The sequence below is a fragment of the Aulonocara stuartgranti genome (genome assembly GCF_965226115.1).
Source record: "Aulonocara stuartgranti genome assembly, chromosome: 16".
Lineage (NCBI taxonomy): Eukaryota > Metazoa > Chordata > Actinopteri > Cichliformes > Cichlidae > Aulonocara > Aulonocara stuartgranti.
Window position 1 is genome coordinate 19,234,450 of NC_138952.1, and position 27,835 is coordinate 19,262,284.

General features: G+C 42.5%; 1 protein-coding gene and 2 long non-coding RNA genes across 3 annotated transcripts; 2 read left to right on the top strand and 1 right to left on the bottom strand.

Moving 5' to 3' along the window:
• Window positions 1–805: 805 nt before the first annotated feature.
• Window positions 806–6,826, bottom strand: LOC309690643. Its single transcript, XR_014271770.1, has 3 exons — window positions 6,551–6,826; window positions 5,698–6,489; window positions 806–1,048 (listed from the first exon to the last, which is right to left on the bottom strand). It is a non-coding gene; the product is annotated as an uncharacterized lncRNA (long non-coding RNA).
• A 9,658-nt stretch (window positions 6,827–16,484) lies between these two features.
• Window positions 16,485–17,768, top strand: LOC309690642 (gap junction alpha-8 protein-like; the record flags this gene model as incomplete). Its single annotated transcript, XM_082507829.1, has 1 exon — window positions 16,485–17,768. The coding sequence occupies exon 1, from the start codon at window positions 16,494–16,496 to the stop codon at window positions 17,766–17,768; it is 1,275 nt and encodes a 424-aa protein (XP_082363955.1). The 5' UTR covers window positions 16,485–16,493.
• A 7,134-nt stretch (window positions 17,769–24,902) lies between these two features.
• On the top strand, window positions 24,903–27,630 carry LOC309690197. Its single transcript, XR_014271646.1, has 6 exons — window positions 24,903–25,095; window positions 25,264–25,338; window positions 25,780–26,118; window positions 27,015–27,144; window positions 27,240–27,264; window positions 27,442–27,630. It is a non-coding gene; the product is annotated as an uncharacterized lncRNA (long non-coding RNA).
• Window positions 27,631–27,835: the final 205 nt, after the last annotated feature.

The window sequence follows — 27,835 nt, forward strand, 5'->3', positions numbered from 1 at the left end:
CTTCTCACCGTTTAAACACACTGCTCTCTTTTCCAACAAAATGTCACACAATAACCGGTAAAAAATATTTACCAGTGAACAAACTTTAATTTGTCAGCACTACTACTGGCTTTGTCATGACACATTTTACTTTCTCAGCAAACAGAATTTAATGCATATGAGTTTTTTTGTCTGCCATTTCCTGTAGTAAAGTGTGTTCTGCGGGCCTGGTTATGCACTTCCAGGCTCTAAATGACCCTGTCCCATGAGACTAATGCCCGTGTGACCAACTGAACACATGAAGGTCAGAGGGTTGGTCCAAATTCAACAAATATGACTTCCCAAAACACAATGGTAGAACTCATTTCCAGCTGGGCGCAAGAACTCAGCCCTGAAACACACAATGCTGTGGCTCGCGACCAAATGCGACACATGTAGGGCCTGTGTGTGTATGTGTAGATTCATGTGAGGAGGTGTGTGTATTCATTATATGTGAATTTTAACTAATTTGGAAGGCTTGGCATGGTTTTGTTTTGGCTTCAGTTTAGTTTCACCATGTCATGCTCCTAGACTGCAGCTTTTGTCTGTCTTCTCACCAGTTTCTGTTGGGTAATACAGCAAGTGTTCACTCAGTAAATTCTGAATGCCTTCACGAATGGTTTCACCCTTTCTCCCCATTTCAGGAAAGAGACACCAGCTCGGCACCAGTTTTCGAAGGAAATGAAAAATTTGACTGAGAAGAATGTGTAGCCTGGCTAAATTAACCAGCCCAGAACACAGATTATCTTTGGGGTTCTTTTAATCTGAATGATAAACTAAACTGTTTTCTCTTCTGTCCTAGGACTCACTACCACAGGGGATTCATTATTTTTCTTTTTCCTGGGTGCAGGAATTGGGCCAATACAAGGTCTAAGGTTAGCTCTGTGAACCCGTTTTACTGGCCCACCCTCCACCGGCTCCACTGCATGTGTGCTGCCCTGGACTTCGACAACCCTATAAACCACAGGGCTCCAGGCGTCCTGAATTTTGTTCCTGCCTTGGGGCCAGTGTCGCAGATAAACTAACTGACCTACTTCAACAGGGGGGCAATAGACTCGGGTTTTGTCCAGCTCAAGCCTTTCCGCTGCTTTCTGCTCCGTGTACTGCCTTGCTCTGTTATGTGCTTCATTTAAGCGCTGCTGATGCACAACCAGCCAGTCATGTCTCTTATCAAGCACCTGCTCCTGCCCCAGTAAAGCATCTACAGGAAGGTGGGGGTGCACTCCAAACATGAGGTAATACGGCGCGTGCCCTGTGGTGGCATGGGGAGTCACATTGTACGCATAGACCAATTCTGGCAAATACTCAGGCCAATGGCGTTTCTTGTCAGGTGGGAGGGTACGCAATAGGTCATGAAGTGTCCTATTGAAACATTCACATTGTGCATTACCTTGGGGATGATGTGGTGTAGTACGGCTTTTTTTTAACCCCATATAACTTGCACAGTTCCTGAATCACATCACTTTCAAAATTTCTGCCCTGATCAGAATGTAACCTCTCTGGTACGCCATACCTCATGAACCACTCTCTAAGCAAAATCTTAGCAGTTGTATCAGCTTTCTGGTCGCGTGTGGGGAAAGCTTGTGTGAACTTGGTGAAAACATCTGTAACCACCAACACATTTTCCCGTCCATCTGAGGCTGGCTCCAACATGCTAAAATCTACTGCAACCACTTCAAGAGGTCTAGTGGCCAAAAAAGGCTTGACAGGGGCATGAATCTTGGGCTGTGGCAACTTAGTAAGCACACATCTGTAGCATTTCTTAATCCACTGGTCCACTTCTTCATACATACCAACCCAAAAACATCTCTGTCTTAACAGATTCTGGGTCCGCTCCACCCCCTGATGCCCCATCTGATCATGCACACTCCCCAGTACAGCTTCCTTTAAACAAGCTGGCAAAAGGAGCTGCTGACACCTCCCCAAATGTCCATCCTCAATGACCCGATACAACAATCCCTCCAACTCCATGATACGTGACCACTGCCGGAGCAGAGAAATCACAGACTTAGCCAAACCTCTCCTCTGCTGGTGTGTGGGTTTCTTCTTTTTGTCCCAAAACTGCCTAAAGGACTTGATAGTAGGGTCAGAGCACTGAAACTGTTGCAACTCTTCCTTAGAATACCCTGGCAGAGTGGGTGTATTCCCTTGGGAATCAGTAAAATGGGTGTCTTGCTCAACTGCTGTGACCCGGGCCTGCCTCACCTGACAACATTTTACACCTGCACTTACTAAGTCCAGGCCTAGCGTTGTCCCTCTGCTGACAAGGTTACAGATGGATATGCATCCATCAAACTCCTCCTCATCTCCTGCAGGCTGGGGCTCCCCTGCTAATGGCTGTCTAGAGAGGGTATCGGCTGCTGTGTTACACCGACCAGGACGATACTGCACCTCAAAGTCAAATGGCGCTAACTGGGCAACCCAGCGCTGTTCAATGGCTCCCAGCTTTGCTGAGTTCAGGTGGCAGAGGGGGTTGTTATCTGTCACAACTGTGAATTTGGAGCCTAAGAGATACCCCCTAAACTTCTCAGACACAGCCCATTTAAGGGCGAGGAGCTCTAATTTCATGCTGCTATAGTTTCTGTCATTTCTCTCTGCATTTCTCAACCTTCGGCTGGCGTATGCTATAACACGTTTCCTGCCACCCTGCACCTGATAAAGAACTGCTCCCAGTCCTAAACTGCTGGCATCCGTCTCAACAACAAATGGCAGTGAGAAATCAGCATAAGCAAGTAGGGGGGCACTCGTGAGCTTCTCTTTCAGCTGTTCAAATGACTCTTGACAAGATGGCGTCCACACACTTTCCAGCAAGTTTTTATATTTAGCTGGACTGTCCTCCTTGCCCCATGCATTAATCAGATCATGCAAAGGACCTGCCAGCTGCGAAAATCCAATGAGAAATCTCCTGTAATAACTGCAAAAACCCAGGAAGGATCTCAGCTCTTTAACTGTGGTGGGTACTGGCCACTGCCTCACTGCAGCTATCTTGTCTGGGTCCGTACCTATCCCTTCAGCTGAGATCTGGTGACCCAAAAAGCGTACACTAGATTGGAGAAAATGACATTTCTCCACCTTAACCTTCAGCCCAGTTTCCCTGAGTCTCTGCAACACTGTCTGAAGACGTGTCAAATGGTCTTCAAAAGTTGATGAGTAGACTAATATGTCATCTAGGTACACGAGCATGATCTGAAGGATTAAGTCACTCATAGTGGCCTGCATGAGTCTTTGGAAAGTGGCTGGACCGTTACACACACCAAAGGGCAATCTGGTATATTCAAACAACCCAAATGGGGTTGTAAAAGCAGTCTTGTGCCTGTCTCTTTCGTGAACTGCCACTTGATGATAGCCACTTGCCAGGTCGATAGTCGAGAAAAACCTTGCACCATGTAATGCATCAAAGGATTCATCTATACGGGGCAAAGGAAAGGCATCACGTCTGGTCTTGGCATTTAGCCGCCTGTAATCGACACATAACCTCAAGCTGTTGTCTGTCTTCCTCACCAGCACAATGGGCGATGCATAGGCACTAGTGCTTTCTTTGATCACACCCTTTTTCAGAAGCTGGGTTATGTGTTCTCGCACCTCTTTGTACTGTGTTGGAGGTATCCGTCGGTAGGCCTGAGTGACCGGGACATCATCGACTAGGTGTATCTCATGACTGATCTTCTCTGTATAACCTAGATCTTCATCCTTGAAAGCAAAAACATCTGCATACTGAGCCAAAAGTGCAGCTAATTTGGTCTGTTCCTCTTGGGAGCCACTAATGCTCAGCTGCTCTATCAGCAATTTCAGTTCACCATCAGATTCTTTAGCCCCTTCCTTATTCAGTGACACTTCCTCGTGGTCAGCAGAGATACGATTAAACTGCACCTCAGCTGCATTTTCAACACACTCCACTACAGTAAGCATACCAAGTCTGGTCCGGGGAGCCAACCACACATCTTCCTGAGAGAAGTTCACAACTTGAACTGGAAACACGTGCCTGTCAGTTTCAACAAGAGTAGGAACAACAACCAAACCACTGGGAACGAGCGTGTTGGTTGGCTCAAGTAACATTAAGGTCTGGTCATCTGAAACTTTCCCAAGCCCTCTAGCAAATACTGTGGCCACGGATGATGCTGGCACGTGTACAGTATTTTTACCAGCTAACCGGGCGATGGATGACCTCTCTAATACTTCGCAGGCTTGCACCCTCTGAAAAGCTTCTCCCCAAGCAGCATTTAACTCTCCTCCGAGAGTTGAATCAAAACTAGCAATGGCTAGCTCCTTACATCTCTTTATTATGTTCATTCCAACAAGAACAGGGGGGGATCCCTCTAGTCTGCTGGCACCTTTTCCCACCTGCTGTTCCACATCATTTTCCTGCACCTTAACTTTAGCTGACATTAGCTCTTGGTCCTGTGGCCCTCCTGGTTCTGGGGCGGGGTCCCTGACTACCAAAAACCCACACTCCTGCGCTGTTAACCCCATGACCTGCACATCCAGCTCAATGTAACCTATATAAGGAATTGGCAATGAGTTAGCTGCAGTCAATTTAAGCCATTTAGCTGTAGGGGTTACATCATCATCTTCACCCATTAGGTGTTGTCGGAAAAATGCCTCTGAGATGGTGCTAACCTGGCTCCCTGTATCCAAAAGGGTTCTAGCCTTAATCCCTCCCACCTCAATTTCAACTTCAGGACATTTACCAACTGCTCTGTCAAAAAATCTCTCACGAGTTAGGGTCTTTGAGCCAGTAGTCTCCCCTCGAATTGCCCGGCTCTTGGCAACCGAGGTGGCTAGTTTCCCTGACCAGGTGCAGGAACAGAAACTGGAGAAGCTCCTTGCTTAAGGGTTTTGCACTCCCTAGCAATGTGTCCAACTCCCTTACACTTGAAACAGATGGGCTTCCCATCATCAGTGAACTGGAACTTTGATCTGGGAATCCCACGTTTAGGGGCCCTTTCTCCGGATGTAACACTCTCCCTAACCACACTGAGTAACTCCCCAATAGCCTTGCCCTGCTCAGAAACCACCTTAAGGATTTCATCTAGAGTTGCAGATGACCTATCTGGAGCTTCACGGGTACTCTGATCCCTTGCAACCGCACTGTCACTTAATATGCGCCTGCTCTTGGCAACTCTGGTGCCACTAGGTTTTTCTTCCATCGACCAAGCAATTGCTTCCTGACGTACATCAAAAAGCGTAGACTCTGGCTTTTCCCTCACCATCTTGCGAAGCTCCCTTCGCAGAGTGGAGTCTCTTACTCCCTCCACAAACTGGTCTCTAACTGCCATCTTTGTGTCTCGTACTGCATCAGGCCTTTGTTTAAGGGCTAAGCGGAGGATCTGGGACAGAGCGTGTGAGTACTCAAAGAAATCTTCACCTTCTAGCTGGAAACGGCTAAAAAAGGTTTGCAGTAACTGTGCTACACTGCGCCTCTCACCATAAGCTTCTCTGAGAAAACAAAATATTTCTTCGGGTTCAATTTGCTCTCCCCCAGTACATAACTTGATCTCTTCAAGTGCAGAACCCCTGAGGAGGGAAAAAATGAAGTCAACCTGATCATCATTACCCAAGCCTCTAGTTCTGATACCCCTCTGTACTTCATCAATAAACTCCTCTACAGAACGTCCATCTACGGTTGCATCCCCACTAAAGGGTTGAATAGGTCGCTCTCGCGGCAGATATACATATGACCTACTTGCCCCGTCACTCAAAGCAGTTATCCTGGCCATAGCCTGGTCATGTTTGTTACTCAGTTCTGACAATTTTGCCTGAAGCTCAGTGACAGGGTCCCTTGCGGTGGCCCCCGCCAAACCCTGGTCATCGTCACTGTTTGTGTCTGACATAATGAAATGTCTGTGTCCAGATTAGTCTTTGGTCAGGATGCAGAAATTGCCTTAGCAGTCTATTCAGCTAGGTGCCACTGATGTCCTCTTCTCCTCTGGAAAGAATCCTTCCCTCGATCGAAATCACCCTCTTCTGGAAAGACTGGCCACTGCTCCTCTGCACACCTCTGGTATGGCCTCAATCGTCCGATCCTTTCCAATCCCTCGCGTCGCAGGTGACCACCACTACAGTTATTTCTTGCACCGTAAAATAACCTACTTAAACGGAAACCCATAAAAAACTAAATCGCTGAGCTGCCACTTTTGCAGATAACCCACTCCTGGTACCAAATTGTGTAGCCTGGCTAAATTAACCAGCCCAGAACACAGATTATCTTTGGGGTTCTTTTAATCTGAATGATAAAGTAAGTGCTCAGAAGAAAATAACAAGGTTGTAAAAATAAAGAAATAAAATTGTTACAGACAGCTCCTATCCAGTAACAGCTTTGTGCTCTGGTAACCCACTGCTACTGCAGGTTATTTCCCCAACTTTATCAGCATCTGGAACTCAAGGACATCTAGCGTCATTTCGTGTCTGATATAAACCCAAACATAAATAAAACAAAACTTAGCAGTGCAAAAATAACTGTAGTGGCTTCTCCTGCATAGATACAGAGCCAAGACAGAGATAGTATAATACAAGTGTGAACTCAAATACATACAGTGCATTAATCCAGCAGAAAACGGAATATGGATCCCTCTGAGACGAACGGCGAAGTTGGTGGCAGCTACTCCTGGTGCCTTAACTGTTGCACACTTTGCGTTCAAAACAGATCACGCAGCGAAAAAAGGCATTGCACACCCACATAACACCAATGCAAGCTAGCACTCGTGCATGTCTCCGTAGATCCCCATGATCCCTTCCGCTCTCAGAGGTACCCCAAAAGAAAAACAGTGCCATCCAGTGGCATGTCCCATAATATCGAACTTCCACCCGGCTACAAATGTTTTTTTGTTTTTTTTTCCTGAAAGCGAAGAACGTCTGTGTGAAAGTGGAAGCATAACAAAGACAGTTGCTAGCGAAGCGATGGTATCTGAATGTCAGAAAGCTTTACTCAACACCACTCAAAAACCAAACTGATGATTCATGAAGAAAAAGGATTTAAAAATAAAAGGAAAGAAACACAAAGAAAAACTTTGTCAGTGAGGCAGTAGGTCATGGAATACAAAGAGAAATGATGAAACTCAGATATTCACACACACATGCATGGCCTTATGTTAGCAGACTAAACAAACAAGTTTAGAAACAAGCGTATCCCTGTCTTTAAAACATAAGCCTTATGTCACTGAGGTCATAGTGTTCTGCTCTGTCATGAGACACACTGCTGCCCTCGGGTCACGTTGTAATCTGTGAAGGGCATCGCTGATGCCATCGCTTTAAACCCGCAGTGAATGTCTCCTCTGTGTGTACAGAACTACGAGCAACAGAGATGATTCATGTGAAGTTCATGTGATTAAAAGAGTGTGAAAAAAGACACAATAACATTATGAGTTTGAAAACAAGAGGTTTTTTCTTTAAAGTGCTGTGTGATCAAACTGGGCTTGTAGAATTCTGAACTGATGACGTGCAGCCGTGCAACAAAAACTCAGATGAACACACCACTACAGCTTCCATCAGTAAGTGTGAGCGCCTCTATAGAAGCAGATGCTTTGGCAATTTGCTGGCCTGCAAAGGTCAAGGAAGAAAGAGATAAGCAGTTATCTTACAGAAACAATTGTTGCCATTTAGGAAAAGTCATGAGGGGATTTCCAAACAATTGGAAGTTCCTAAATCTATAGAGAAAGAAAAATACTTACAAGTGGAAAAAAAATTCACATGGCTGCCAGTCTTCCCAGCAAATTTATCTAAAGGTCAGACTGTTGCTCAGAGGAACTGGAAAAAATATGAGTTACATCTCAGACTCTACAGGCCTAAGTTAGTATGTTAAATGTTAAAGTTCAGAACAATCAAAAAACGACTTGTTTAGAAGAAAGGCGGTAGAAAGCCTCTTCCAATGGCAGCATGGCTTAGGTTTGCAAAGCTGCATCTGAACAAACCACAAGATGTTAACACTAAAGTCCATTGGATGTATGAGATCAAAGTGGAGATAATGCACAGTGGCACATTGGGTGGAAACCAAACACAGCATATGAGCACAAACACCTCATACCAACTGTCAAGCATGGTGGAGGAGGGGGGTGATGATTTGGTTTTATTTTGCAGCCACGGGAGCAACACCTTACAGCCACTGAGTTAGCCACAAACTCCGCTGTATACCAACGTATTCTAGAGTCAAACGTGAGGCCATATGTCTGACAGTTAAAGCTTGGCTGAAAGTGTCACGCAACAGGACAATGATCCCAAGCACAGCTGCAAATATAACCGAATGCCTGAAAAAGAAAAGAATGAAAATGTTGCTGTAGCCTCATATATAATAATCATTAACATGTTATGTCATATCACAATCATATGGCTTGGTACACTAAGAATATAGCCGTCCTGTCTTATCATTTTATGTCAAAACCAAAGATTTAGATATTTTATACATATATATACACATACAATACATACATGTCAAGAAGTGTGCTGATAAACCTTGAAGGCAAGTCGCAAAAAGAAATGATAACAGTTGCTGTGCACAGCAGTAACACAGCTGGTGGTGCTGAATCTTCCTCAGGCTATGCCCTCTTCTGAGAGGATGGATCAAAAATTCATGGATGGCATGGAATATATCTCTGTCTTCTGTAATCTCGGTCTTTTCTCCTTTTCTCTCTAGGCTCAGTGATGTTGCTACCGAACATCCTTTGCATTTGTGGACGTGCAGCCTCAGAGTTGCTGGATGCCAGTTCTCTGTTGAGTAATGATGCCCCCTATTGTGAGATTATACAAATCAATTTCAAAAGTGTGTAATGCATGAGGACTGCTGTGCATAATATGCAGGCATTTTAGCTGACTGTTGAACTTCGATGTCTTTAGAAAAAAGTATTAGAGGAGAACTGTGGGTCTGCAGGAAGTTATACATAAGATTAGGCCCATGGGATGGTTTAATATGCTTGTTGGGGTCACCAATTCCCATTAAAAAATGTTATTTGAAATTAACTGATGTTTCCTGCCTTTTAATTTGGGTTGCTGGCAATATTGACATCAACACTGACAAGTTTTCTTTTCTTATTATTCCATGTTCTGTTTTTCTCTGATTCCTTTGATCCACTTACTTCATTTCTTCACCTTGTAAAAAGCTTCTTTTATCAAGTATTTTGATATTAAAGTGTGAGTGCTTGTTTGAAGCTAAGAAAAAGAGTATTTCTATGTGCACTGCAGCCCCTGTTGGTGACTGCTTCCACAGAGAGTGATGAGAGTCCAGCCATTAACTGCAGCAAGGACACGACCCCACGATGGGGTCAAAGCAGAAGCACAAAAGAAAGAAGAAACAACCTTCTGCTTTAATTGCTGATGAAGGTGTAATTGTACTGTATGCAGTCCTTATATATGTGTTATGTGTCGTGCATACAAAAGTGTTTTGTTGCTTCTAAAGTACTCCTCCTCTAAAAATGTTTTCCCTCAGGGAGTGGTGTGAGATGTTCATTGTGTGAAGGGTAACGGGGAGGCCAAATCAAACCAACCCCCTGCTACTATGTGTTGGAATCACATAATGCATATTGTTAGATGTAACAGAGGTCTTAAATTGCATCACATTTATAAGTTCATTACAAACCTAAGATTTTGGTTACTTTCTCTCTTTCAAAGGCACTGTGAGCAGGAAATGCATGGCACCATCACGCTGTAGGAAGATCACCGTACGATATGTTTGTTAGCGTGTTGGCGTTCTGATTAACGTCCAGTTGGTGCCCTGCTTCGAGGTCTAATCTGGCCTCACGCCTCAATGCACATGCTCAATAGGGTCCGCACCCTGCATCATGACATCATGTCTTTGTGCGAAATCCCGGAGCCATTCACGGGCCCACCGTAGGGCTTAGCATGCAAGCGTCCACTATACCAACACACAGCTCTTTAAAGGGACTCCCCTGGTCCCCCAGCTCAGTGGATACACCCTGAAGCCTCTACAGGGCTCTGCGCATGGCTTCTATTCTCCAACGCACAACGGGCGGAGCCCATGTGCCACCCAGGGCCAGAGGAAACAAGGATTTGGCCTTTTTGTTGGGAACATTTCTATAAGGGAAGATATGATTGCTCCTGGACACATGGAGACATACTATATCTCTATAGTCAGGCAACATTTACACTCAAGTTCCTGGCTGCCATGTCAGGCAGAGAAAAAGTGTAGCAAATGATTCGGGGACGTTTAACCCGGCAAGATAGTGCCTCGTGCATGGTTTGCTAAAGATTACATCATTCATTTGTGAAAAGCTGTGGGATCAGCGGAGCTCTGTTTGGAGGCCAAATCTGCCACCAACCAACAGATCAGAGAGCAGACATCAAGAGGTGGATTTGCTACTTCACCAGCCCTGTGATGTCACCTAGGCTTGTGAACACCATTGGCTGAGAGAGAGTGAGGGCAGGCTGTAACATGGGCAGAGCCGAGATACGCCCATAAAAGGAGTGATGACTTTTATCGATTAATGAATGCTAACTCTGAGTGCTGATACATCTTTTACACGTGGCTTTCGAGCATGAGGTCACCTCCAGCGTCTATCTGAAAAATCTGTAAAATAAACTGAGAAAACAATTAATCAGTGATGGTGCATCTCTTTCTTTTATTAGATATTGATAATGCTTACTACTTTCTGTTAATCAAATAGGCTGCGTCACTCATCTCGCAAACTCATGTATAAATAAATGGGAAAAGTCACTAAGCCATGCAAACATGACAAAAGACGCTAAACAGTGTGACTTCAGGAACAAGCAGAATAGCCATATAGCTCTTTTAAGAACAAGAGCATTGTTCAAACATCTTTCACTGAAGCCAGGGACTACAGGGCATTTGTGGAACTTGGAAGTGTGATTGTGCAGAGGGAAGTGAGTTGTGTAACTGTCAGACTGTGACTGTCCTGTAATTGTTCTGTTCTTTCCTTTAAGTTGGGGCATCGATGTTTTACCAAGAGAGCGAGTTTTCAACAGTTTAGACTAAGAACAAACAAAAGCTTTCTTCAAATAAACTCTTGCAAAGTTCAAGTGGGGTTTATAATAAAAGTATTAAATGTTGGCACAAAGAAATCTCAATGTTGATATTGAACAGGGCAAGCCTGCCGGGCTGGTAAGGTTTTGCATTTCAGTACAAAAACATCCTAATGCAAAACATCCTAATTGCTTATACTTATACTCGTATGCTCATACAGAAACATGGGGCATAGTAAAGCCATTTATTCACACAACACCATTTTACAGACAAGTAGCAACAAACATATGTTAAATCATTACTGGTAATGTTTTTAATGATGGTAATTATGAAGACTTTACACACAGATACTACAAAGGCAGTAAGGTTGAAGTTGCATCTTTATACTAATTAATTAGGAGGACAAACCTTTACCAGTGTAAACTTCAGTATAATCCTAAAGATTTTTACTTTAAGTAATCTGATTACATGAAAATGGAATGCAAAATGTTAAATCTAATGGTATCTGGTCAAGCAAAATGTACTTGACCAGTATACATTCTTTTATTACAGAGCATATTTTTAAAATGATTATTTATTGCATCAATTAAACCTTTGATTTGATCTTTTTCAGCTGTCAAAATGATTGCTTCACGTTTACGAGGGCATAGAATCATTCTTTTGAGTGTAAGCATGTACAATTTATTTCTAAAGCATTTCTCAAGAAAAAAAAAACTGTTGCTCAATATCACAAGATGAGATGCCACATATAAAAACAAATACAAAAAATAAAAATAAAAATAAATCTTCAGAGTGTTCAAACATTGCAACTTGTTACAATGTAAGATCAGAAAGATTTGGTCAGTAGACCACAAAGACCTGCTAGACCTGCTAGCTTTCCTGCTAAAAAAACGAATATTATTAGTTTGATTTTATTCCCGTAGGTAAAGGAAGGCTTACTGACTGTCATTATGACAATTCAAATTACACTTGGTGGATCATTTCTTTATTATATGTTATAACTGATGGTTAACGCAAATATCTAATCCGCCAATCATTTGGCAGCAACTCAAAGCATTTAGGCATGTAGACGGGATCGAGATGACCTGCTAAAGTTCAAACTGAGCATCAGAATGTGAAAGAAAGGCCTAACTCCATGGTATGGAGGCCTATCTCCCCCCACCACTCCCCCTGCCAGTGGCAGACGCCCTCAGACATCGGTGCATTGGTAGTTCTTTGTGTCCGGGGATGGGCATCCAGGTACCCACCGGCTCACTCCTGGTGGCTGCTTGTCCCCCACCCCCTTCGGGTGGGGTGCCCTCGGCCTCTCGGCCTGGGGGTCGGTCACTCTGGCACAGCTGGCTGCCGGCAGAGCTCACGGGCACGTCACTGCAACCCCCCTGGCTTCTGCTCCGCGGCTGCTGAGCGACCCCTCATCTGGGGCTCTCCTCAGCTCTTTCTGGGATAGTGGTGCGGCTGCCCCTCTGTTAGTCTTCCTTGGTCTCCTTTGCTCTTGGGGCCTCTGGATGTCTGGAGCCTTTATCTCCTCCATACCTGCGTCATGCCCTGGAGGATGGGGCTGTGGCTCCCCACACCCTCTAGCAGATCATTACATGAAGGAACCTTTTAAATACAAGCTCACAGGTGTACACACGGGTGCTCACACACACAAACTACACCCTTTTTGGCTGCTACCTATATTCACATAGATCATCGCTATGATGTTGTTTATTATATTGCTCTCTTTTTCTTTGCTTGTTTTCTCTTTTTTCTTTCTCAACAGATGATCCAGGTGATTGATATATGTACTTTTTGTCTGTTTGTTTTGTTGGTTTTTTGTTTTTGCCCTTTATCACCGTCCCTCTTCCCCACTCTTTTACTTTCCCTCTTTCTTTCTCCCTTTTCTTTTCCCCAGTCAAGTCTGTCCCGTGTTCAGCAAATGAAAATAAAATAAACAATAAAAGCAAAGGTGAATCAAATAGACCAATATGGCAAGGCTGGGATGGTCCATTTGGTAAAGTAAATCCGTCCGGCATCTTTCTTTGCCTTTAGACAACAATTCTGATGGCAAAAGAACCAAACGGGACAGGAAAGAAAAAAAAAGAATATGAAAGAAAGGCAATTTAGCAATTTAGGGAACTTTGATCGGCATGATTGCCGATGCCTGAGCTAATCTATATATTGCAGAAACTGCTGATCTGCTGGGATTTGCCGCACAATCGTCTCTAAGGTTTACAGAAAATGATCACCAAAGGAAAAAATAATTAGTGAGAAGCAGTTATCTGGGTGAAAATGCCTTGTTGATGTCAGAGGTCAGGGGAGAATTGCCAGACTGCTTCATGGAGATAGGAAAGTAATAGTAACTCAAATAATGGCTCATTAAGGCTGAGGTATGCAGAAGAGCTTCTCTGAATGCACAACATGTTGAACCTTGACCAAAATGGTCTACATCAGCGGAAGACCACACTGGGTTCCAACACTTTCAAGTAAGAACAGGAAACTGAGACTAAAAATTTTGGATGAATGCTGCCATCTAAGATGGCACAAAGCTCAAATCATTCCAAACTTGAAGTTGGCACTGTACTCAAATGGGCTCCAGTGTAATCAGATTTTGAGCCACCTTTGGGATGAAGTAGAATGGTAGATTACCATCATGCATGTGCAGCCAAAAAATCTCCATCAACTGTGGCATGCTATCATATTGACCAAAACCTTTGAGTATCTTGTCAAAGATACAAATATTTCAGAACGTTCTGAGTGCAAAAGCAAATCCAACCCAGTAGTAGCCAGGTGCAGCTAGCACTGTAGCCTGCAGGGTGTCCAGTGAATGAAGTTTATTTGGACATTAAGCCACACTCCAAAATCTATGAATTGCCCGAAAAAGATACCAAAGTACCAAAAAAGGGCAGCACAAAAACAGTCAAGCTGAATTCCACTGCCTTATTTCAGTGATAAATGCAGCTTCACCTAACAATTTGTAAGAAAAACAGAACCCTTCAAAGATTACCTTTGGTGCAGTCTGGCTGGTACTTTTTCCATGACATATAAACTTTCTAAAGTACCCCTCTCTCTCTTTGTACCCACACTCACTCACTCATCCTTCACTTTGTGACTCTATCTGGTAATCTGTGCTGTTGGTTTCAGAAATGGTTTTTACTCTCCTTTCTTTTCTGCTTTTCTTGAGGTTACTCAAAATAACATAACTATCAGTTGCTGGTTTCTGGGTTTGCCCGTCTGCTTTCTCAGTCACAAGTCCTCCATTTTTTCACCTTTCTGACAATAGCCTCCATCTGTGGAGGATGAAAGATTGAACTTAATATTGGTCTGGTGACTACAGTGGGCTTCTTTGTACGAAGTAATAGTGCTCAACCCTTCCCTGCTGTACCTTTCTTTTCCATCTTAGCAGTTACTGCTAATGAACCAGTTCAAACTGGTGAAGTTCGTCATGTTTATCACTGACATGTTCCACATATCAGGATAAACTGGACAAATTGGAAATTAACCTGCATCGTCTAACATCTCAACGTGTATTTTTACGCTTTGTGGAGTGGAAATATGACTTATTTGGTTTGGTAGAAAATTATTTATTTATATTTTTAAATAGGCATCACATACCAGTTCGCCTATCTTTATGTTTTATGTAATAGCCTTATAAAACTCATGGTGATTTGTTAATAGTGTAATTGTCAAAACAATGGAAAACAACCTCACTGGGCACCGCTGCAGCTTTTCCTCTGTGCAAACATCTGTGGAATGACTCTGAGATCAAAGTTTGCAGCTGAATGTTTTTCTTCTCTCAGCTGGCAGAGTTTGACTAGTTCCCTAATAGAGACATTACAGCGTGTACAATCATTCAGTGCTTCACATTTTTCACACATAAATGACACACGTATGAGATACATACACACACAAAGGTCTCTTCTAGCATTAAAAAACTCACATTTTGTTCATCTAAAAGTTAAAATTTTAAATGTGTTTACATAATTTTTTTTTTATAAAATTGCCTTTATGGTATTTTTAAACCAGAAATAATATAGATAACAGTGTGCAAACAAACAAGATGTATAGTCCTGATTTATGTACAGAATACGAATTAGAGACATGCTTATATTTAACAAAAGTCTTTGTTTCATATAAGGACGAGTACTATTTTTTTCTTCATTTATTGAGAGACGCAGATTCTAATTTATTAAAGACAAAAGAAAAAGACTGTAACTGGTGAAAGAGGTTTTCCTTTTTTTAAGTAATATCTTAATTTTGAAATGTTGGAGATGGAAAGCCAAGAAAAAAAGTGCAGAAGCAGATTTTCCCAATCATCCATAGTAAATGTTGTGTGGATATAAATGTCGTGTTACTTGTAAACCATGTGCAGAATAATCACAGCCACATGCCAGACATAGTTGTAAAAGTCATTCAGTCAGACAAATAAAAGTGGACAGGAGCAAGCCACTGTTTCCTCAAATTTGGGAAAATACATTAATTAACCCTTTACATAGTTGAAATGACCTAATGCTCACTTTAGATAATCGTATAAACAACAGTGTTCAGTGTTACCGCACAAGGACATAAGCTCTCCTTCAAAGTTTGTCACTGACCTGCCTCTCTGCTCTAATGTTGGCCTGCACAGCCGGAAGCACATGCTGCTGCTCTTGTATCCTCTACTGTATCTATGCTTCTGTATACAGTATGCATGTTCGAGGAAGTCGCATGTATGTAGCCTGACTGCTCCGCTGTGGACCCGGTGCCCTGGCAGTACAGTGGCCATGTTGGTGTGGGAGCCTGAGGCCTGCTCCCATACATCCCCGCTCTGGTTTTGTTGATCCTATTGTCTCCTGCGTCACCACACGTCGCCCGGCAAATAAAGGCCGTCTGGCTCCAAGCTTAAATATTGCAGCAAACTAAAAACCAACCATCAGAGCCGATTCATTCACATCTGCTCAGTGGGGCGACAAGGACAGGGCTTTAGGTGGGAAAGAGGGCAGAAAAAAGTTCACTTTTCCCTGCTGGGTGCCAAGAGAACGGGACAGGACTCAACTTCGCCGGAGCCGCAGCTGTGGCAAGTTGCCCATTTGATTCGATTTATTATACATTTCAGGAAAAAGGGACTTTATTTTTATTTAGTGATCTCTTTTTTATTGGTTTATTTAGATATACAGTGTGTTATAGTCTGATAGCTTAGCAAAAGTAAAAGCTTGTAGTATTCACATTTGTTAACTTTCGTTAGTCCAGTTCACGATGAGAATATGCAGCCATTAGTACAGTTAAATCAATGCCTAGCTTAAAGGTTATTTTCATATTTGAAATTACCAGCAAATTGCTGTTTGTTGTTTACTTTCATCTTTCTGTATATTTGTGAATGTGTGCGTACAAATCAAATTTACGATCAAATTCTGGCGTTTGTTTGATTTTTAAATGTTTGCAAGTTTTTTCCTCTCATGCATAGCTTACTTTTGGCACCCTCTTTTCCCCTCCCCCTGTTGGTCCCTGCCTACCCCACCCTCCCTGTCCATCTGCACCCTTCGTGTCCCTCCCTACCCCACCCTTCATTCTGCAGTGCTACGGACCGATCATGGGTGACTGGAGTTTTCTGGGTAATATTTTAGAGGAAGTCAACGAGCACTCTACGGTGATCGGCCGGGTGTGGCTCACGGTGCTCTTCATCTTTCGCATCCTCATCCTGGGCACAGCAGCAGAGTTTGTGTGGGGCGACGAGCAGTCTGATTATGTGTGCAACACACAGCAGCCTGGATGTGAGAATGTGTGCTACGACGAGGCCTTCCCCATCTCCCACATCCGCCTGTGGGTGCTGCAAATCATCTTTGTGTCCACGCCGTCTCTGGTGTACGTGGGTCACGCTGTCCACCATGTCCACATGGAGGAGAAACGCAAAGAGCGGGAGGAGGCAGAACTTAGCCGGCAACAGGAGCTGAGTGAGGAGCGTCTTCCTCTGGCACCTGACCAGGGAAGCGTCCGCACCACTAAGGAGACCAGTACGAAAGGAAGCAAGAAGTTCAGGCTGGAGGGCACCCTGTTGAGGACCTACATCTGCCACATCATCTTCAAGACACTGTTTGAAGTGGGCTTTGTGGTGGGCCAGTACTTTCTGTATGGCTTCCGCATCTTGCCGTTGTATAAATGCAGCCGCTGGCCCTGCCCCAACACGGTGGACTGCTTTGTGTCTCGCCCCACGGAGAAGACTGTCTTTATCATCTTCATGTTGGCTGTGGCCTGTGTCTCACTGTTCCTAAACTTTGTGGAGATCAGTCACTTGGGCCTGAAGAAGATTCGCTTTGTCTTTCGAAAGCCAGCCCCTGCTCCGGGGCCTTCCCAAGGCGAGGGGTTGGCCCCCCTGCCGCCACAAGGGAAGAGCCTGCCCCCCCTGGCTGTTCCCTCTCTGCAGAGAGCAAAAGGTTACAGGCTGCTGGAGGAGGAGAAAGCTCCCCCCATGACTCACCTCTACCCACTGGCTGAGGTGGGCATGGAGGCTGGCAGAGGGGCCCCACCCTTCCAGGGGTTGGAGGAGAAAGCGGAGGAAGTGCTGCCCATGGAGGACATCTCTAAGGTGTATGACGAGACTCTGCCCTCCTACGCCCAGACCACTGAGACAGGAGGGGTGACATTACACGAGGAAGAGGCTGAGGAGGTACAGGCACCAGAGGCGGAAGCAGAGAGGGTGGATCTGGCTGCAGAAGAGGACATCGAGGTAGAGGAGGCGGTGAATGGGGAGGGGGCAACTCCAGCAGAGGCAGGAACGGAAGCTGCGGAAACGATAGAAGACAACAGGCCGCTGAGCCGACTGAGCAAAGCCAGCAGCAGGGCCAGGTCAGACGATCTCACCGTATGAACCTGTGAGACACCTGCACACACTAAAACGTTCAATGTGAAAGAGAGCACACACACCTATCTCAAGACAATGCACACTCTTGAACAGGCAGGTCAGAAACCAAATGTATGAAAAACAAAATCAACAGGGACTAAAACCTTTTAGGATTACCAAGTTACAAAAAACCCCAACAAAAACAAAAAAATGTTTGTGATAACTATGAAATATTAAAAAAAGAGTAGATTAGAAAAACAGGAGTTTTTTTTTTATTAAGCGTGTTCTTATATTTAAAAATATATTGAAAGGACACATGTGAGGGAGGATGTTTTTACTTGACGATCCTTGTTCAATTTTTAGAAACATCTTTTCTATTGAAAGACTTATAATAGTACATACTAGAGGGATAGACCTTTTTACACAGGGTTTGAGTAGATAGGGGAAAAGGGGGGTTATAATATACTTGTGTGTCTGCATTTCAGTTCTATCGCCGTAGTTAGGCACCGACTTTCATTCCCATTCAGGCACCACATACTGCAAATGCAGCATGTTGCTGCAAGCCTTGCCAGCGAGAAGGCTCTCGCGTGGAAAATACACCTGACTAAATGTCGGCACATTAACGTGTAGCCTGCAAAGGTCTTTGTGAAGAAGCAGAACAAGTCCATTTTCAGGTTTTAGAAGAGCATTCCTCTTTTGCACATTCAGAGGTTTCAGCTCTATGCAAGGCCTTTAACCCTCACAACACCTCATCCATTGCATCCATGTACACAGGATTCTTTTGAGTAAACAGAGATGTGCATCAGTATTGGAGCGTTTCTCTCTTTTTCATGTTTATATACCAGGTAGCGCAGCCAGAGCTGAGTAAGTCCGGAATAAAGAAAAAAGAAAAAAAAACAGAAAAAAAGAGACCACATGTCGAATGTCTTTTTCAGTCCGCATTTCTTCTTTTTGAGATTTGCTTATGTTGTGTTGCCTTTAAGAGCGCTGCGTACTGTGATATCAACAGCCCGTGGAAGAGAGCAGAGCTTATTTTGCCCTATCAGAGAGTGAACTATAGCGGCGACCTCAAACCAAATCCTCTCTTTTCGTGCTATACAAACAAGCGTCCGGCCGATAAAGATCATGCACCATCAGCACAAAGTATTGTTGGAGGCGGGACAATAAAAGAAACCGTGCTCATCAATGAAAACAAGCATCCTTAACCTGGCTGTGGAGAAAAAAAATCTTTCTGTGTGATTTTATCCAAGCACAGCAGAGAACATACCCCTTAAGAAAACACAATAGTTGTGATATGCTTATAAATACAGAGAGAAACAACTGTAGGGGAGGGGGGAGTCCAGCTGTACATAATGCCCTATCACATGCCTAATATTGTACATAGTGTGCAGCTGTTTTTAGTTATTTCACTGTCCACTGCAAACACACATTCTCATTGTGACAACACTAATAATTTAATCCCACAAGCCCACTGTAGACAGAAAATGCCCAGCAGCAGGATCATACATCTATCTGAGTAAAGGAGACCCATTTCCTCACTATTACAAAGTGTGTTTAAGCCTTGGATTTATTAAAATCTTCTTGTTTACTCAAACCAATGCAACTGTGAGACTTCCAGTGCCTTTTCTGTAAGTGTTAATTATTGTAAGTGGTTTCATTGCTACGTAAACTTGATGTTTTACTTCCTTTTTTGTTTTTTATGATTGGTTTCATTTCTTTGTGACCCCTCTGTACACACAAACACCTCCACGTAACATCACGTCTCTGTAATATACCTACGACGATAATATAATGACTTTTATTTTAAACATGTTCAGATAGAAGTGCATAAAGCTTCACGTTTGTGGACATTAACCCATTCATGCAAAATGAGCTGATGCTCAATCTGTGCCTCTATGCCACACATGTACATCTCACAGTGTTGGATTTGGGGGCACTTCACCTCCCATAATCCCATGTGGCAGAAACTGAGCCTTTAATGAACAGCCAAATTATTAAACACACATATAACAATGTTTTGCTCAAATATGCTGCTGGCTGTTTTGTACATCAATATGCTGGTATTGTATAGTTCTGTGTATTTTAAGACTGTTGCATTGCCTGTATGTTTGTAAGAATACATGATTAATCTTTGGAAAGGAGAAAAAAAAATCCTTTTTACTAACTTGTAGTCTTCTCTGCTGATAGATGTGTGGCTGTATCTTCTTTTGAAAAGTGAACCGACGCAATAAAAAGTCACACGTGGTCAAGACGTGTCGTGTCAGTGTTTCTCTGGGGAGCATGCACCCAATGACGCACACTGAGTGAAACAAGATACAACATCAAAACAGAAATAAGAGGAAGATAGAAACACAGAAGAATTCCAGTCCACCCCCTACACACTATAGATTTAGTAACTGTGTAGGGTGTAGTGGGTAGAGTAGTGGGCGACGTGGGCTTAAGTTTCAGCTTGTAATATTTGGTGTAACACAGACTTGTGCTTTTTCCTTTATACTGACTAAATGAAAATCTAACATGAAAACTCTATTTATTGCACAGTTCAAAAGTCTGTTATTCAGTTCAGATTTTCCAGTTTTATATTATCATTTTGATTTGCCTTTTTTTTAATAATAGATCAAAGACATTTGCCAAAGCAGAAGCAGAAATATCAAACTGTGGACGTGCATATATTAAATAATAAAAAACAAAACATTTATCTTTTTCTTCTCCTTTCGGCTGCTCCGTTGAGGGGTCACCCGAACAGATCATTTGTCTCTCTCCCTATTTTACTCCTGCCTAACAGCTCCACAGTCCCTATATTCAAAGACCCTACCCCTCTGATTTCTCTCTTGCTGTGTCCAAACACACCTTCTCCCTCTCCTCCTCTTCCTCGGTCTTTGATCAACAGCGGCACAGCTATCCATGCTGGTCAACAGCACTGGTGGCAATTGCCCTTTCTTGGGGGCCTGCATTGGGCTTTGGCCTCCCGTGGAGGTGTTAAAACAAAATTATTATAATGCAGAACTTTCTATTTCAGAATGACACTTATTAAACCATTAGGCTGTATCTTAACACTTTATTTTTGCAGATGTTATGATTAACTAAAATATTTAAAAATGATCAGATGTAGTGGAGATTGTATACGATTGAAATGTAAGTATATAGGAGTATGTTAACGTTGCACTATGGTAAAAATGGCAAATGGCCTGTATAGCGCTTTACTAGTCCCTAAGGACCCCAAAGCGCTTTACACATCCAGTCATCCACCCATTCACACACACATTCACACACTGGTGATGGTAAGCTACAGTGTAGCCACAGCCACCCTGGGGCGCACTGACAGAGGCGAGGCTGCAGAACACTGGTGCCACCGGGCCCTCTGACCACCACCAGTAGGCAATGGGTGAAGTGTATTGCCCAAGGACACAACGACCGAGACCTATACTCAAGTACATAGAATTAATTTCACCCATGACTACTTGCCATCCTCCCAGGTATTTGAGGAACTAGGAACAACATGACCCTAGAGTCTGCGACAGATAGAAAAGAGAAGCAATCACTATCAGATCTTAGAGTAACTGTTTCCCATTTTTACTTAATCTTCTTCTTTCTGGACGAGCAGAATACACTCATTCATTGTTCACAGTTTTTAATTGTCTCTAAGTTAAACTTGATTTAACCAGTCAAGTGATGAAAGGCTGTGAGGCACCACTAAGGGGCAGTATTGTTAAAATTAATTTTAGTCCACATGCCTGTTCTATGGCATAATTTTGCATGTGGTAATCTGAAGATCATGGCTTTCTGTCTACATTTTTATACTATTAATTGTCATAAACAAAATCTCTAACATCAAACAAACTTTAGATGAGGATTAACAGAAAATTCCATTTCAGAGAAACTTTTGTTCCCTCTACGTCTTGCGGCATCTTGGGCTTCCTCTTGAGTTAAGATATAGATCTTGTGGTATCACCATATCCTGTACACCTATTTTGCAAAGTTAAAAGTTGTATTAAGATAAAAATGAGGGCTTGGTAAGGCTGAGGAAAGCCAAGTGAGACAGTCATAGCATATTATTATTTTACTACTTTAATAACAACCATGTAGTTCCACAGTGTTTTTCTTCAGTCAAGTGAAGTAAAAATGCCATAGCAACACAAGTTTGTTGCCATGCCATTTTACAGTAATATGCATGGTGGATCACCACAAATGGTTAGTTAGGTTTATATGAGCAGGCAGAGCAGCTTTTAGCTAAAAAAAGAAATTAGGCCACATAACAATTTACAATTCAGTTTTATTTATATAGCATTAAATTAAAACAGCATTTTAAATACATCAGGAACAACAGAGTTTTAAAACTGCAAGCGAAGTGCTCTAATGAAGGGATATGGTAATATAAGGTCATTAATATAAGATAGGGCCTGATTATTACAGACAAGTGACTTTTATTTGGCCTTTCAACCATGTGCAGTGGTACAGTACAGAGTGAAACGAGACAACATTCCTTCCTGGTGCTACATATGACATATAACAGATGAACACAGGACTACGTAAAATGCAAAAGGGCAAAACAGTGGAAGACCGGATGGAACAGGACGATACAGACACAAGACAGTGCAATGGAAGTGTGCAAAATGCTATTCTATTGTGCAAAACGAGTGAGTATTGTGCAAAAAGTAGCTTGGTGTCTGAAGGTGTGCATGTGAAGCTTGGGCTTCAAGATGGCGCCAGTGTGTACGGCTTGCCGTCTGATTCTGTTTGTACTAGTGTTTTATTTTTACTTTGTTTTAAAACATGCTAACTCTCTGCTTGTATATGATCGTCAAATGCTGCTGGCTATAAGATCCTCTCAGTTAAAAACTCTTTATTGCAATCGTGGATATCAGGGAACCTTCTCCCCACCACTCCTGTCAGGAGTTCCAGCTTGTCTCCGTTGCGTTCCGGCGCTACCTCAACTGAGAGGGCGCCGTAGACGCCGTGGGAAACGCAGTGGCTTATTGGTGAGAATGAAGGCAACCTGGACACGATTTCGAAAAATACCTCACCCTATCCCGACTGGATTTGACCGCGTCAACTACTGGCACTCTTTGGACACGGCTTACACCTGCCTGACACCTGTTGTCGGGCTTACGACAATAACCCCGCGCCAGCGTCCCCCCCGTCTTCGCTCAGGTGGAGTAAACCCTCAGAATCTACGGCCGATAGGTCGGGCACCCACATCGGCTGCTGAGCCACCTGTACCACTGAGATTAAGTCTTGTTAATGCACGATCGCTAGCAAATAAAACTTTTATTCTTAAGGACTTTTACCAATCGGGAGCTGGATCTAATGCTTTTAACGGAAACTTGGCAGAGAGTCGGTGAGTCCAGTTGTTTTACTGAACTTTTACCGCATGACTGTGAGTATCTTAATGTGCCGAGGATGACTGGGCGTGGTGGTGGAGTGGCAGCTGTTTTTAGGAAGAAGCTCTCTTGCAAACAACTCTTAACTGACTCATATTCTAGTTTTGAACTTCTGGCGTTTGAATTGGGGCATCCCCGCCCGACACTCGTTGCAGCTGTATATAGACCTCCAAAATACCACAAGGATTTTACCCAAGGCTTTTCAAACTTCGTTGGAGATTTTAATATTCATGTGTGTTGTCCCTCCAATTCGCTGGCCAGAGACTTTTTAAGCTTGATAGACTCCTTCAGTCTTGCTCAACTTGTGTCTGGGCCAACCCAGAAACAGGGTCATACATTGGATCTTGTGCTGTCTCTAGGGTTACCGGTCCTAAACATGGAAATATGTGATGCTGTTTTTTCTGATCACTGCCCTGTTGTGTTTGACATACTTTTCTCTCTCCGCCATTTTACACCTCTTATTTCAACACGTCGTTGTTGTGTTTTTAACCCATCTACAACAGAACAATTTTCTATTGCTTTTAAAAAAGTTTTAAGATCTCCCCTTGGCTTTGGCAGGAAATTGCAAAAACTGTTGGATGAGTGGAGTCACCTGTAATCCAGAGGGCGGGTGCAGTAGATGTCCTGGAGGGAGGGAAGAGATGTACCCATGATCCTCTTCGCTGCTCTCATTACTGACTTTTCCTGGCAGGACTGTGTTCAGGAGCCATAACACACAGTGATGCAGCTTGTGAGTGTACTCTCAACGGTGCCTCTGTAGAAGGTGCTCATAATGGGGGTTGAGGCTCTTGCACACCTCAGTTTGTAGAGAAAGTAAAGTAAGAGCTAATAATAGCGAATATTAACATTTCTCTGAAGGAAATTTCCAAGTGTGGAATGTTTTGTTTTAGTGAAGGTAAACGAACCGCAACATTTCTAAAACTCATGTGTGTGTGTAATGCCTGAAAACATGAGACAGGCTGTGAACTACGACTCACTGAGGTTGAACAATCCACAACCGTGCATTCATCACAAAGACAAAGTAAAACACAATCATAAAACAAACAGACAACAAACAGCCATAACATTGCTTAAGTGTCTGAAAGCTCTGCTACAGGAAGATGTGTCAGAATATCAAACAACTGATCCAAAATGACAGCGTGATATAAATGTGAGCAAGTGGTGCCTGGATATGTTAGTGTGTGTCTCTGACAGATAAAAATAGCACTGTCTAGGGTCAGAGATTCCAGTAATTTATGCCTCAGAGGTCCGAATATATGAGTCACATGGATTGTGGGTAAAAGTACTTGCTCTCACTGCACTTTGCAGATGTTTTCAGTTTTTGGAGACTGCCTTCTTCCCGAAACCTGGGTGAACTACTATTTACTATTTACTACTTTATTATAAATTATTATTGTTAAACAGATAGGGTTTGCTCAACTGTAGCTTGGAACATTATTTTCAAACTCAAGGGAATCTTTTTCATATCTTGCACTCTTTTATGTTTGACTTTTTACTGCCTACAATGCCAAGTAAGAGCACAAAGTTGTGACTGCTGAAAGGGGTTTCGTTACAGTGTTCCTCTTCCTAGTTTCAAGTGGACTTTTATGCATTTTTAAAAATGACAGACGAAGCAAATACATGCCATGCGATCTGTAGCCTCTCGCTGTGGTGTTGGTATAAGTAGAACATTGCAATAAAGGGTTGTAAGCGACTACAGCATGTACTCTCAGAGCAAAGGCCAACCAAACAAATATGAGCATGTTTCTCACATGGCCACAGATCAAAGTTTTTCACTTCCTGTGTGGAACCGTATCTGTGGTATTGTGAAAGAACGACAGCGAGGCTGTATCTTAACGCTATGCACGTATGCCCCCCGTAGAAGCTGTGCCTTCTAATTACTATAGCTATTAGATATTGCTTTTTCTTGCTTTTGCGACCTTAAAGCTGTTGTCGTATTGAGATAAGGACCAAACAGCATATGGCAATCAATACTGGTAAGAGAATTGCTGTTTATTACTCTCAAGGATATTACATTTCAAATCTAATTGAAGCTCTCGTAGTAAAAGATGCAAATAAACTACCAGTTAGAAATATTCGCAGATCATCCAGCACATACTGAAAATATGTTTCTAAATTATCTTTCCTTCATGTTGCTATGGAAGACTTTTCAAGATATTTGGGCATCAACTGGACCTTGACTCTGATATGGTGCTTCTTCTATATTTTCTTGCAAGCAGGTAAAATAAATTTGAACTCTCTCTGACAATGTGCAGAGCAATATGTGACCCATAGAACAGCAACGATAAGCTGAATATGTGGGTGAGTTATAGTTGTAGCTTTTTGCTAGCAAGGTTGATTTTCAGTTCAGTTACGACAGCTTTAATCGGCAGAAGACTGCTACTTAAACTTTAATGCACTACTTTTTGTGGCTTTGCTCCCTACACTTTGAAATGCAAACATGACTATGTTTAAGTTACTTAATCTCTATAATTAACAAAAATATTACGCTAGCAATGTATGTACAGTTTAAATGATTTGCAAATCAATTAATTGTCTTTTTATAGACATTTTGAGCTGTGTTCAGATTTTTTGAGGAATAGTTTTATTTTCCTGTTGCTTTAGTATTCAAAAGTTTCCAGCAAAAACAAAACCTACAATATGATTTTCTTTTTTATCAGAAACACACAGGATCTCACAGACAGCTGGGAGCACAGTGACCCTGAACTGCAGCAATGACTCAATTAGCAACTTAACTCAACTGGCGTGGAAAATGAATGGGGAGATTCTGTTCACTATCAGGACAGACAAAACCTTAAACAGCAGCTCAAATGACTCAAAGGTCAGATTTGTAACGTCCTCTAAAGCTGAGAGCCTGAAGCTGAACATGTCCATGTTAAAGAGCCAACTATATGCATTAACCATAACGAGAGCCCAGAGGTGGCACACGGGAAACTACACTTGTGAATTCTCCGCATCAAAGGGAGTCGGGGAAAAGAAATGGGAGCTCGTAATTACAGGTGAATTACTCATTTTGAAGTTTACAGGTCACATAAAAACACAAGCATTCCTTAAACACCTGAAGTAACAACAAGAGAAATTATTTATCATGACTGAGGGGGTAGTCAAGCTATGGAAACAGGAAGAAGGGGGCAATAACGACACTTTCCATATCAACTTCTCTCTCTCTCTCTCTCTCTCTTTGTATCAAAGACAAAAGTTGGGACTGCCAGTGGTTTGGAAGCTTTTAGGGTGGAGTAGGTGAAAGTTGAGTTTCCCCTACCACTGCTTAAATGTTATTCTAGGGGAAAGTCAGACACTGAAAGTTGCCTCTGTGTTCAAACACAAAAGAGGCGAAGACATCTGGCTTCACTTACATTGCCTTTATATTTGTGTTTCTTACAACTCTAGACATTTTGTGGTTAGATTGGTTTAATGTAAAATTTATTTTCTGTAAAGCTTGCAGGTTTCGGAATTTGACACAAAGAAGAATTATGAATAGGAACATGTTTTGAGAGGCTGAGGTCTTTAGAGAGACCACAGGGGAAGTGTAAGCAGTGCTAACTTCCTTTCTGCAGGTCTAAAACAGACTAGAAAACTCATACTGGTCTTCCAGTGCATAAAAAATATATTAGATCACCCAATGTAGGGTTTATAACACATCACTAACAGAATCCTTTTTTATGTTTCTGCAATGGTTAATAGGCTTAAAACATGGGCAATAAAAACATCCAAAAGAAAGGCTCATAAGAATATAATCTTAAAATGAGTTTCTGACAGAGTTCTAAAATATTTGTCTTTAACAGTTTTTAGGATAGGTGGTCTAATAGATTTGTTAAACACTGTACATGGAAGTGAAAAAAGTTAACTGAACATTAGAACTGCAGTGAAACAAGTTCGTTTTTGTATTTTACAGAGGATGCTGAAGCAGGAAATCAATCGAAAATCCCACTTGCCATAGCCGTTATTGTACCTTGTACATGTTTCCTGATCTTTCTAATTACTATTGTGATCATTCAGAGAAAAGTCTGCAAACGACGTTCACGGTAAGTTGCCTGCAGTCACTGCTTTTAAACAGTTTTATGCTAAATGTATTACACTGCTAGGATTAAAAACAACATGTCTCTCTCTCTTTTTATAGCTCTCGTTCTCCCGCTTCAATAATGGTAAATATAATAATTTTTATATTGTCTGTTGAGAAGCAACAAGCAACCAGTCTGTTTCTATGCAAGATCAAGCTGGTCCACTACCTTTTCCACTTTAGGTATTACTAAACATCTGGACATGTTTAGTGGTGCCGAAACATCTGAATTTGGTTTTCTTCCCATGTTTTTGTGCAACAGGAGCAGAAAGAAGATATTTATGAAAACTGCCTGGAACTTGAAAATCGCCGACGTAGTCAAATTCAGGTTCAACCTTACAAATACAGAGTTCAATGATATGGACCACACAAAAGACTCAACTTTTTATAGCAACAGATTTAAACAGCTTTCTTACATGTAATTTAATAATAAAAACAAATATAAAATGTACTTAAAGCTGCATTTTTCTTGGCTACTTGAACTTCTGTCAGTTTATAAATAAGTCAGCAGTTTACACATTTGCCATTTCAATAAGGAGAGATCGTTCGGAAGAACTGATCTCTATGATATACTGAGATAGAGAAATGGATTGATGTATCTGGTGACTGAACTATGGTCCCAATGGTGATCGGATTTAAGACAAACCCCATCTGGA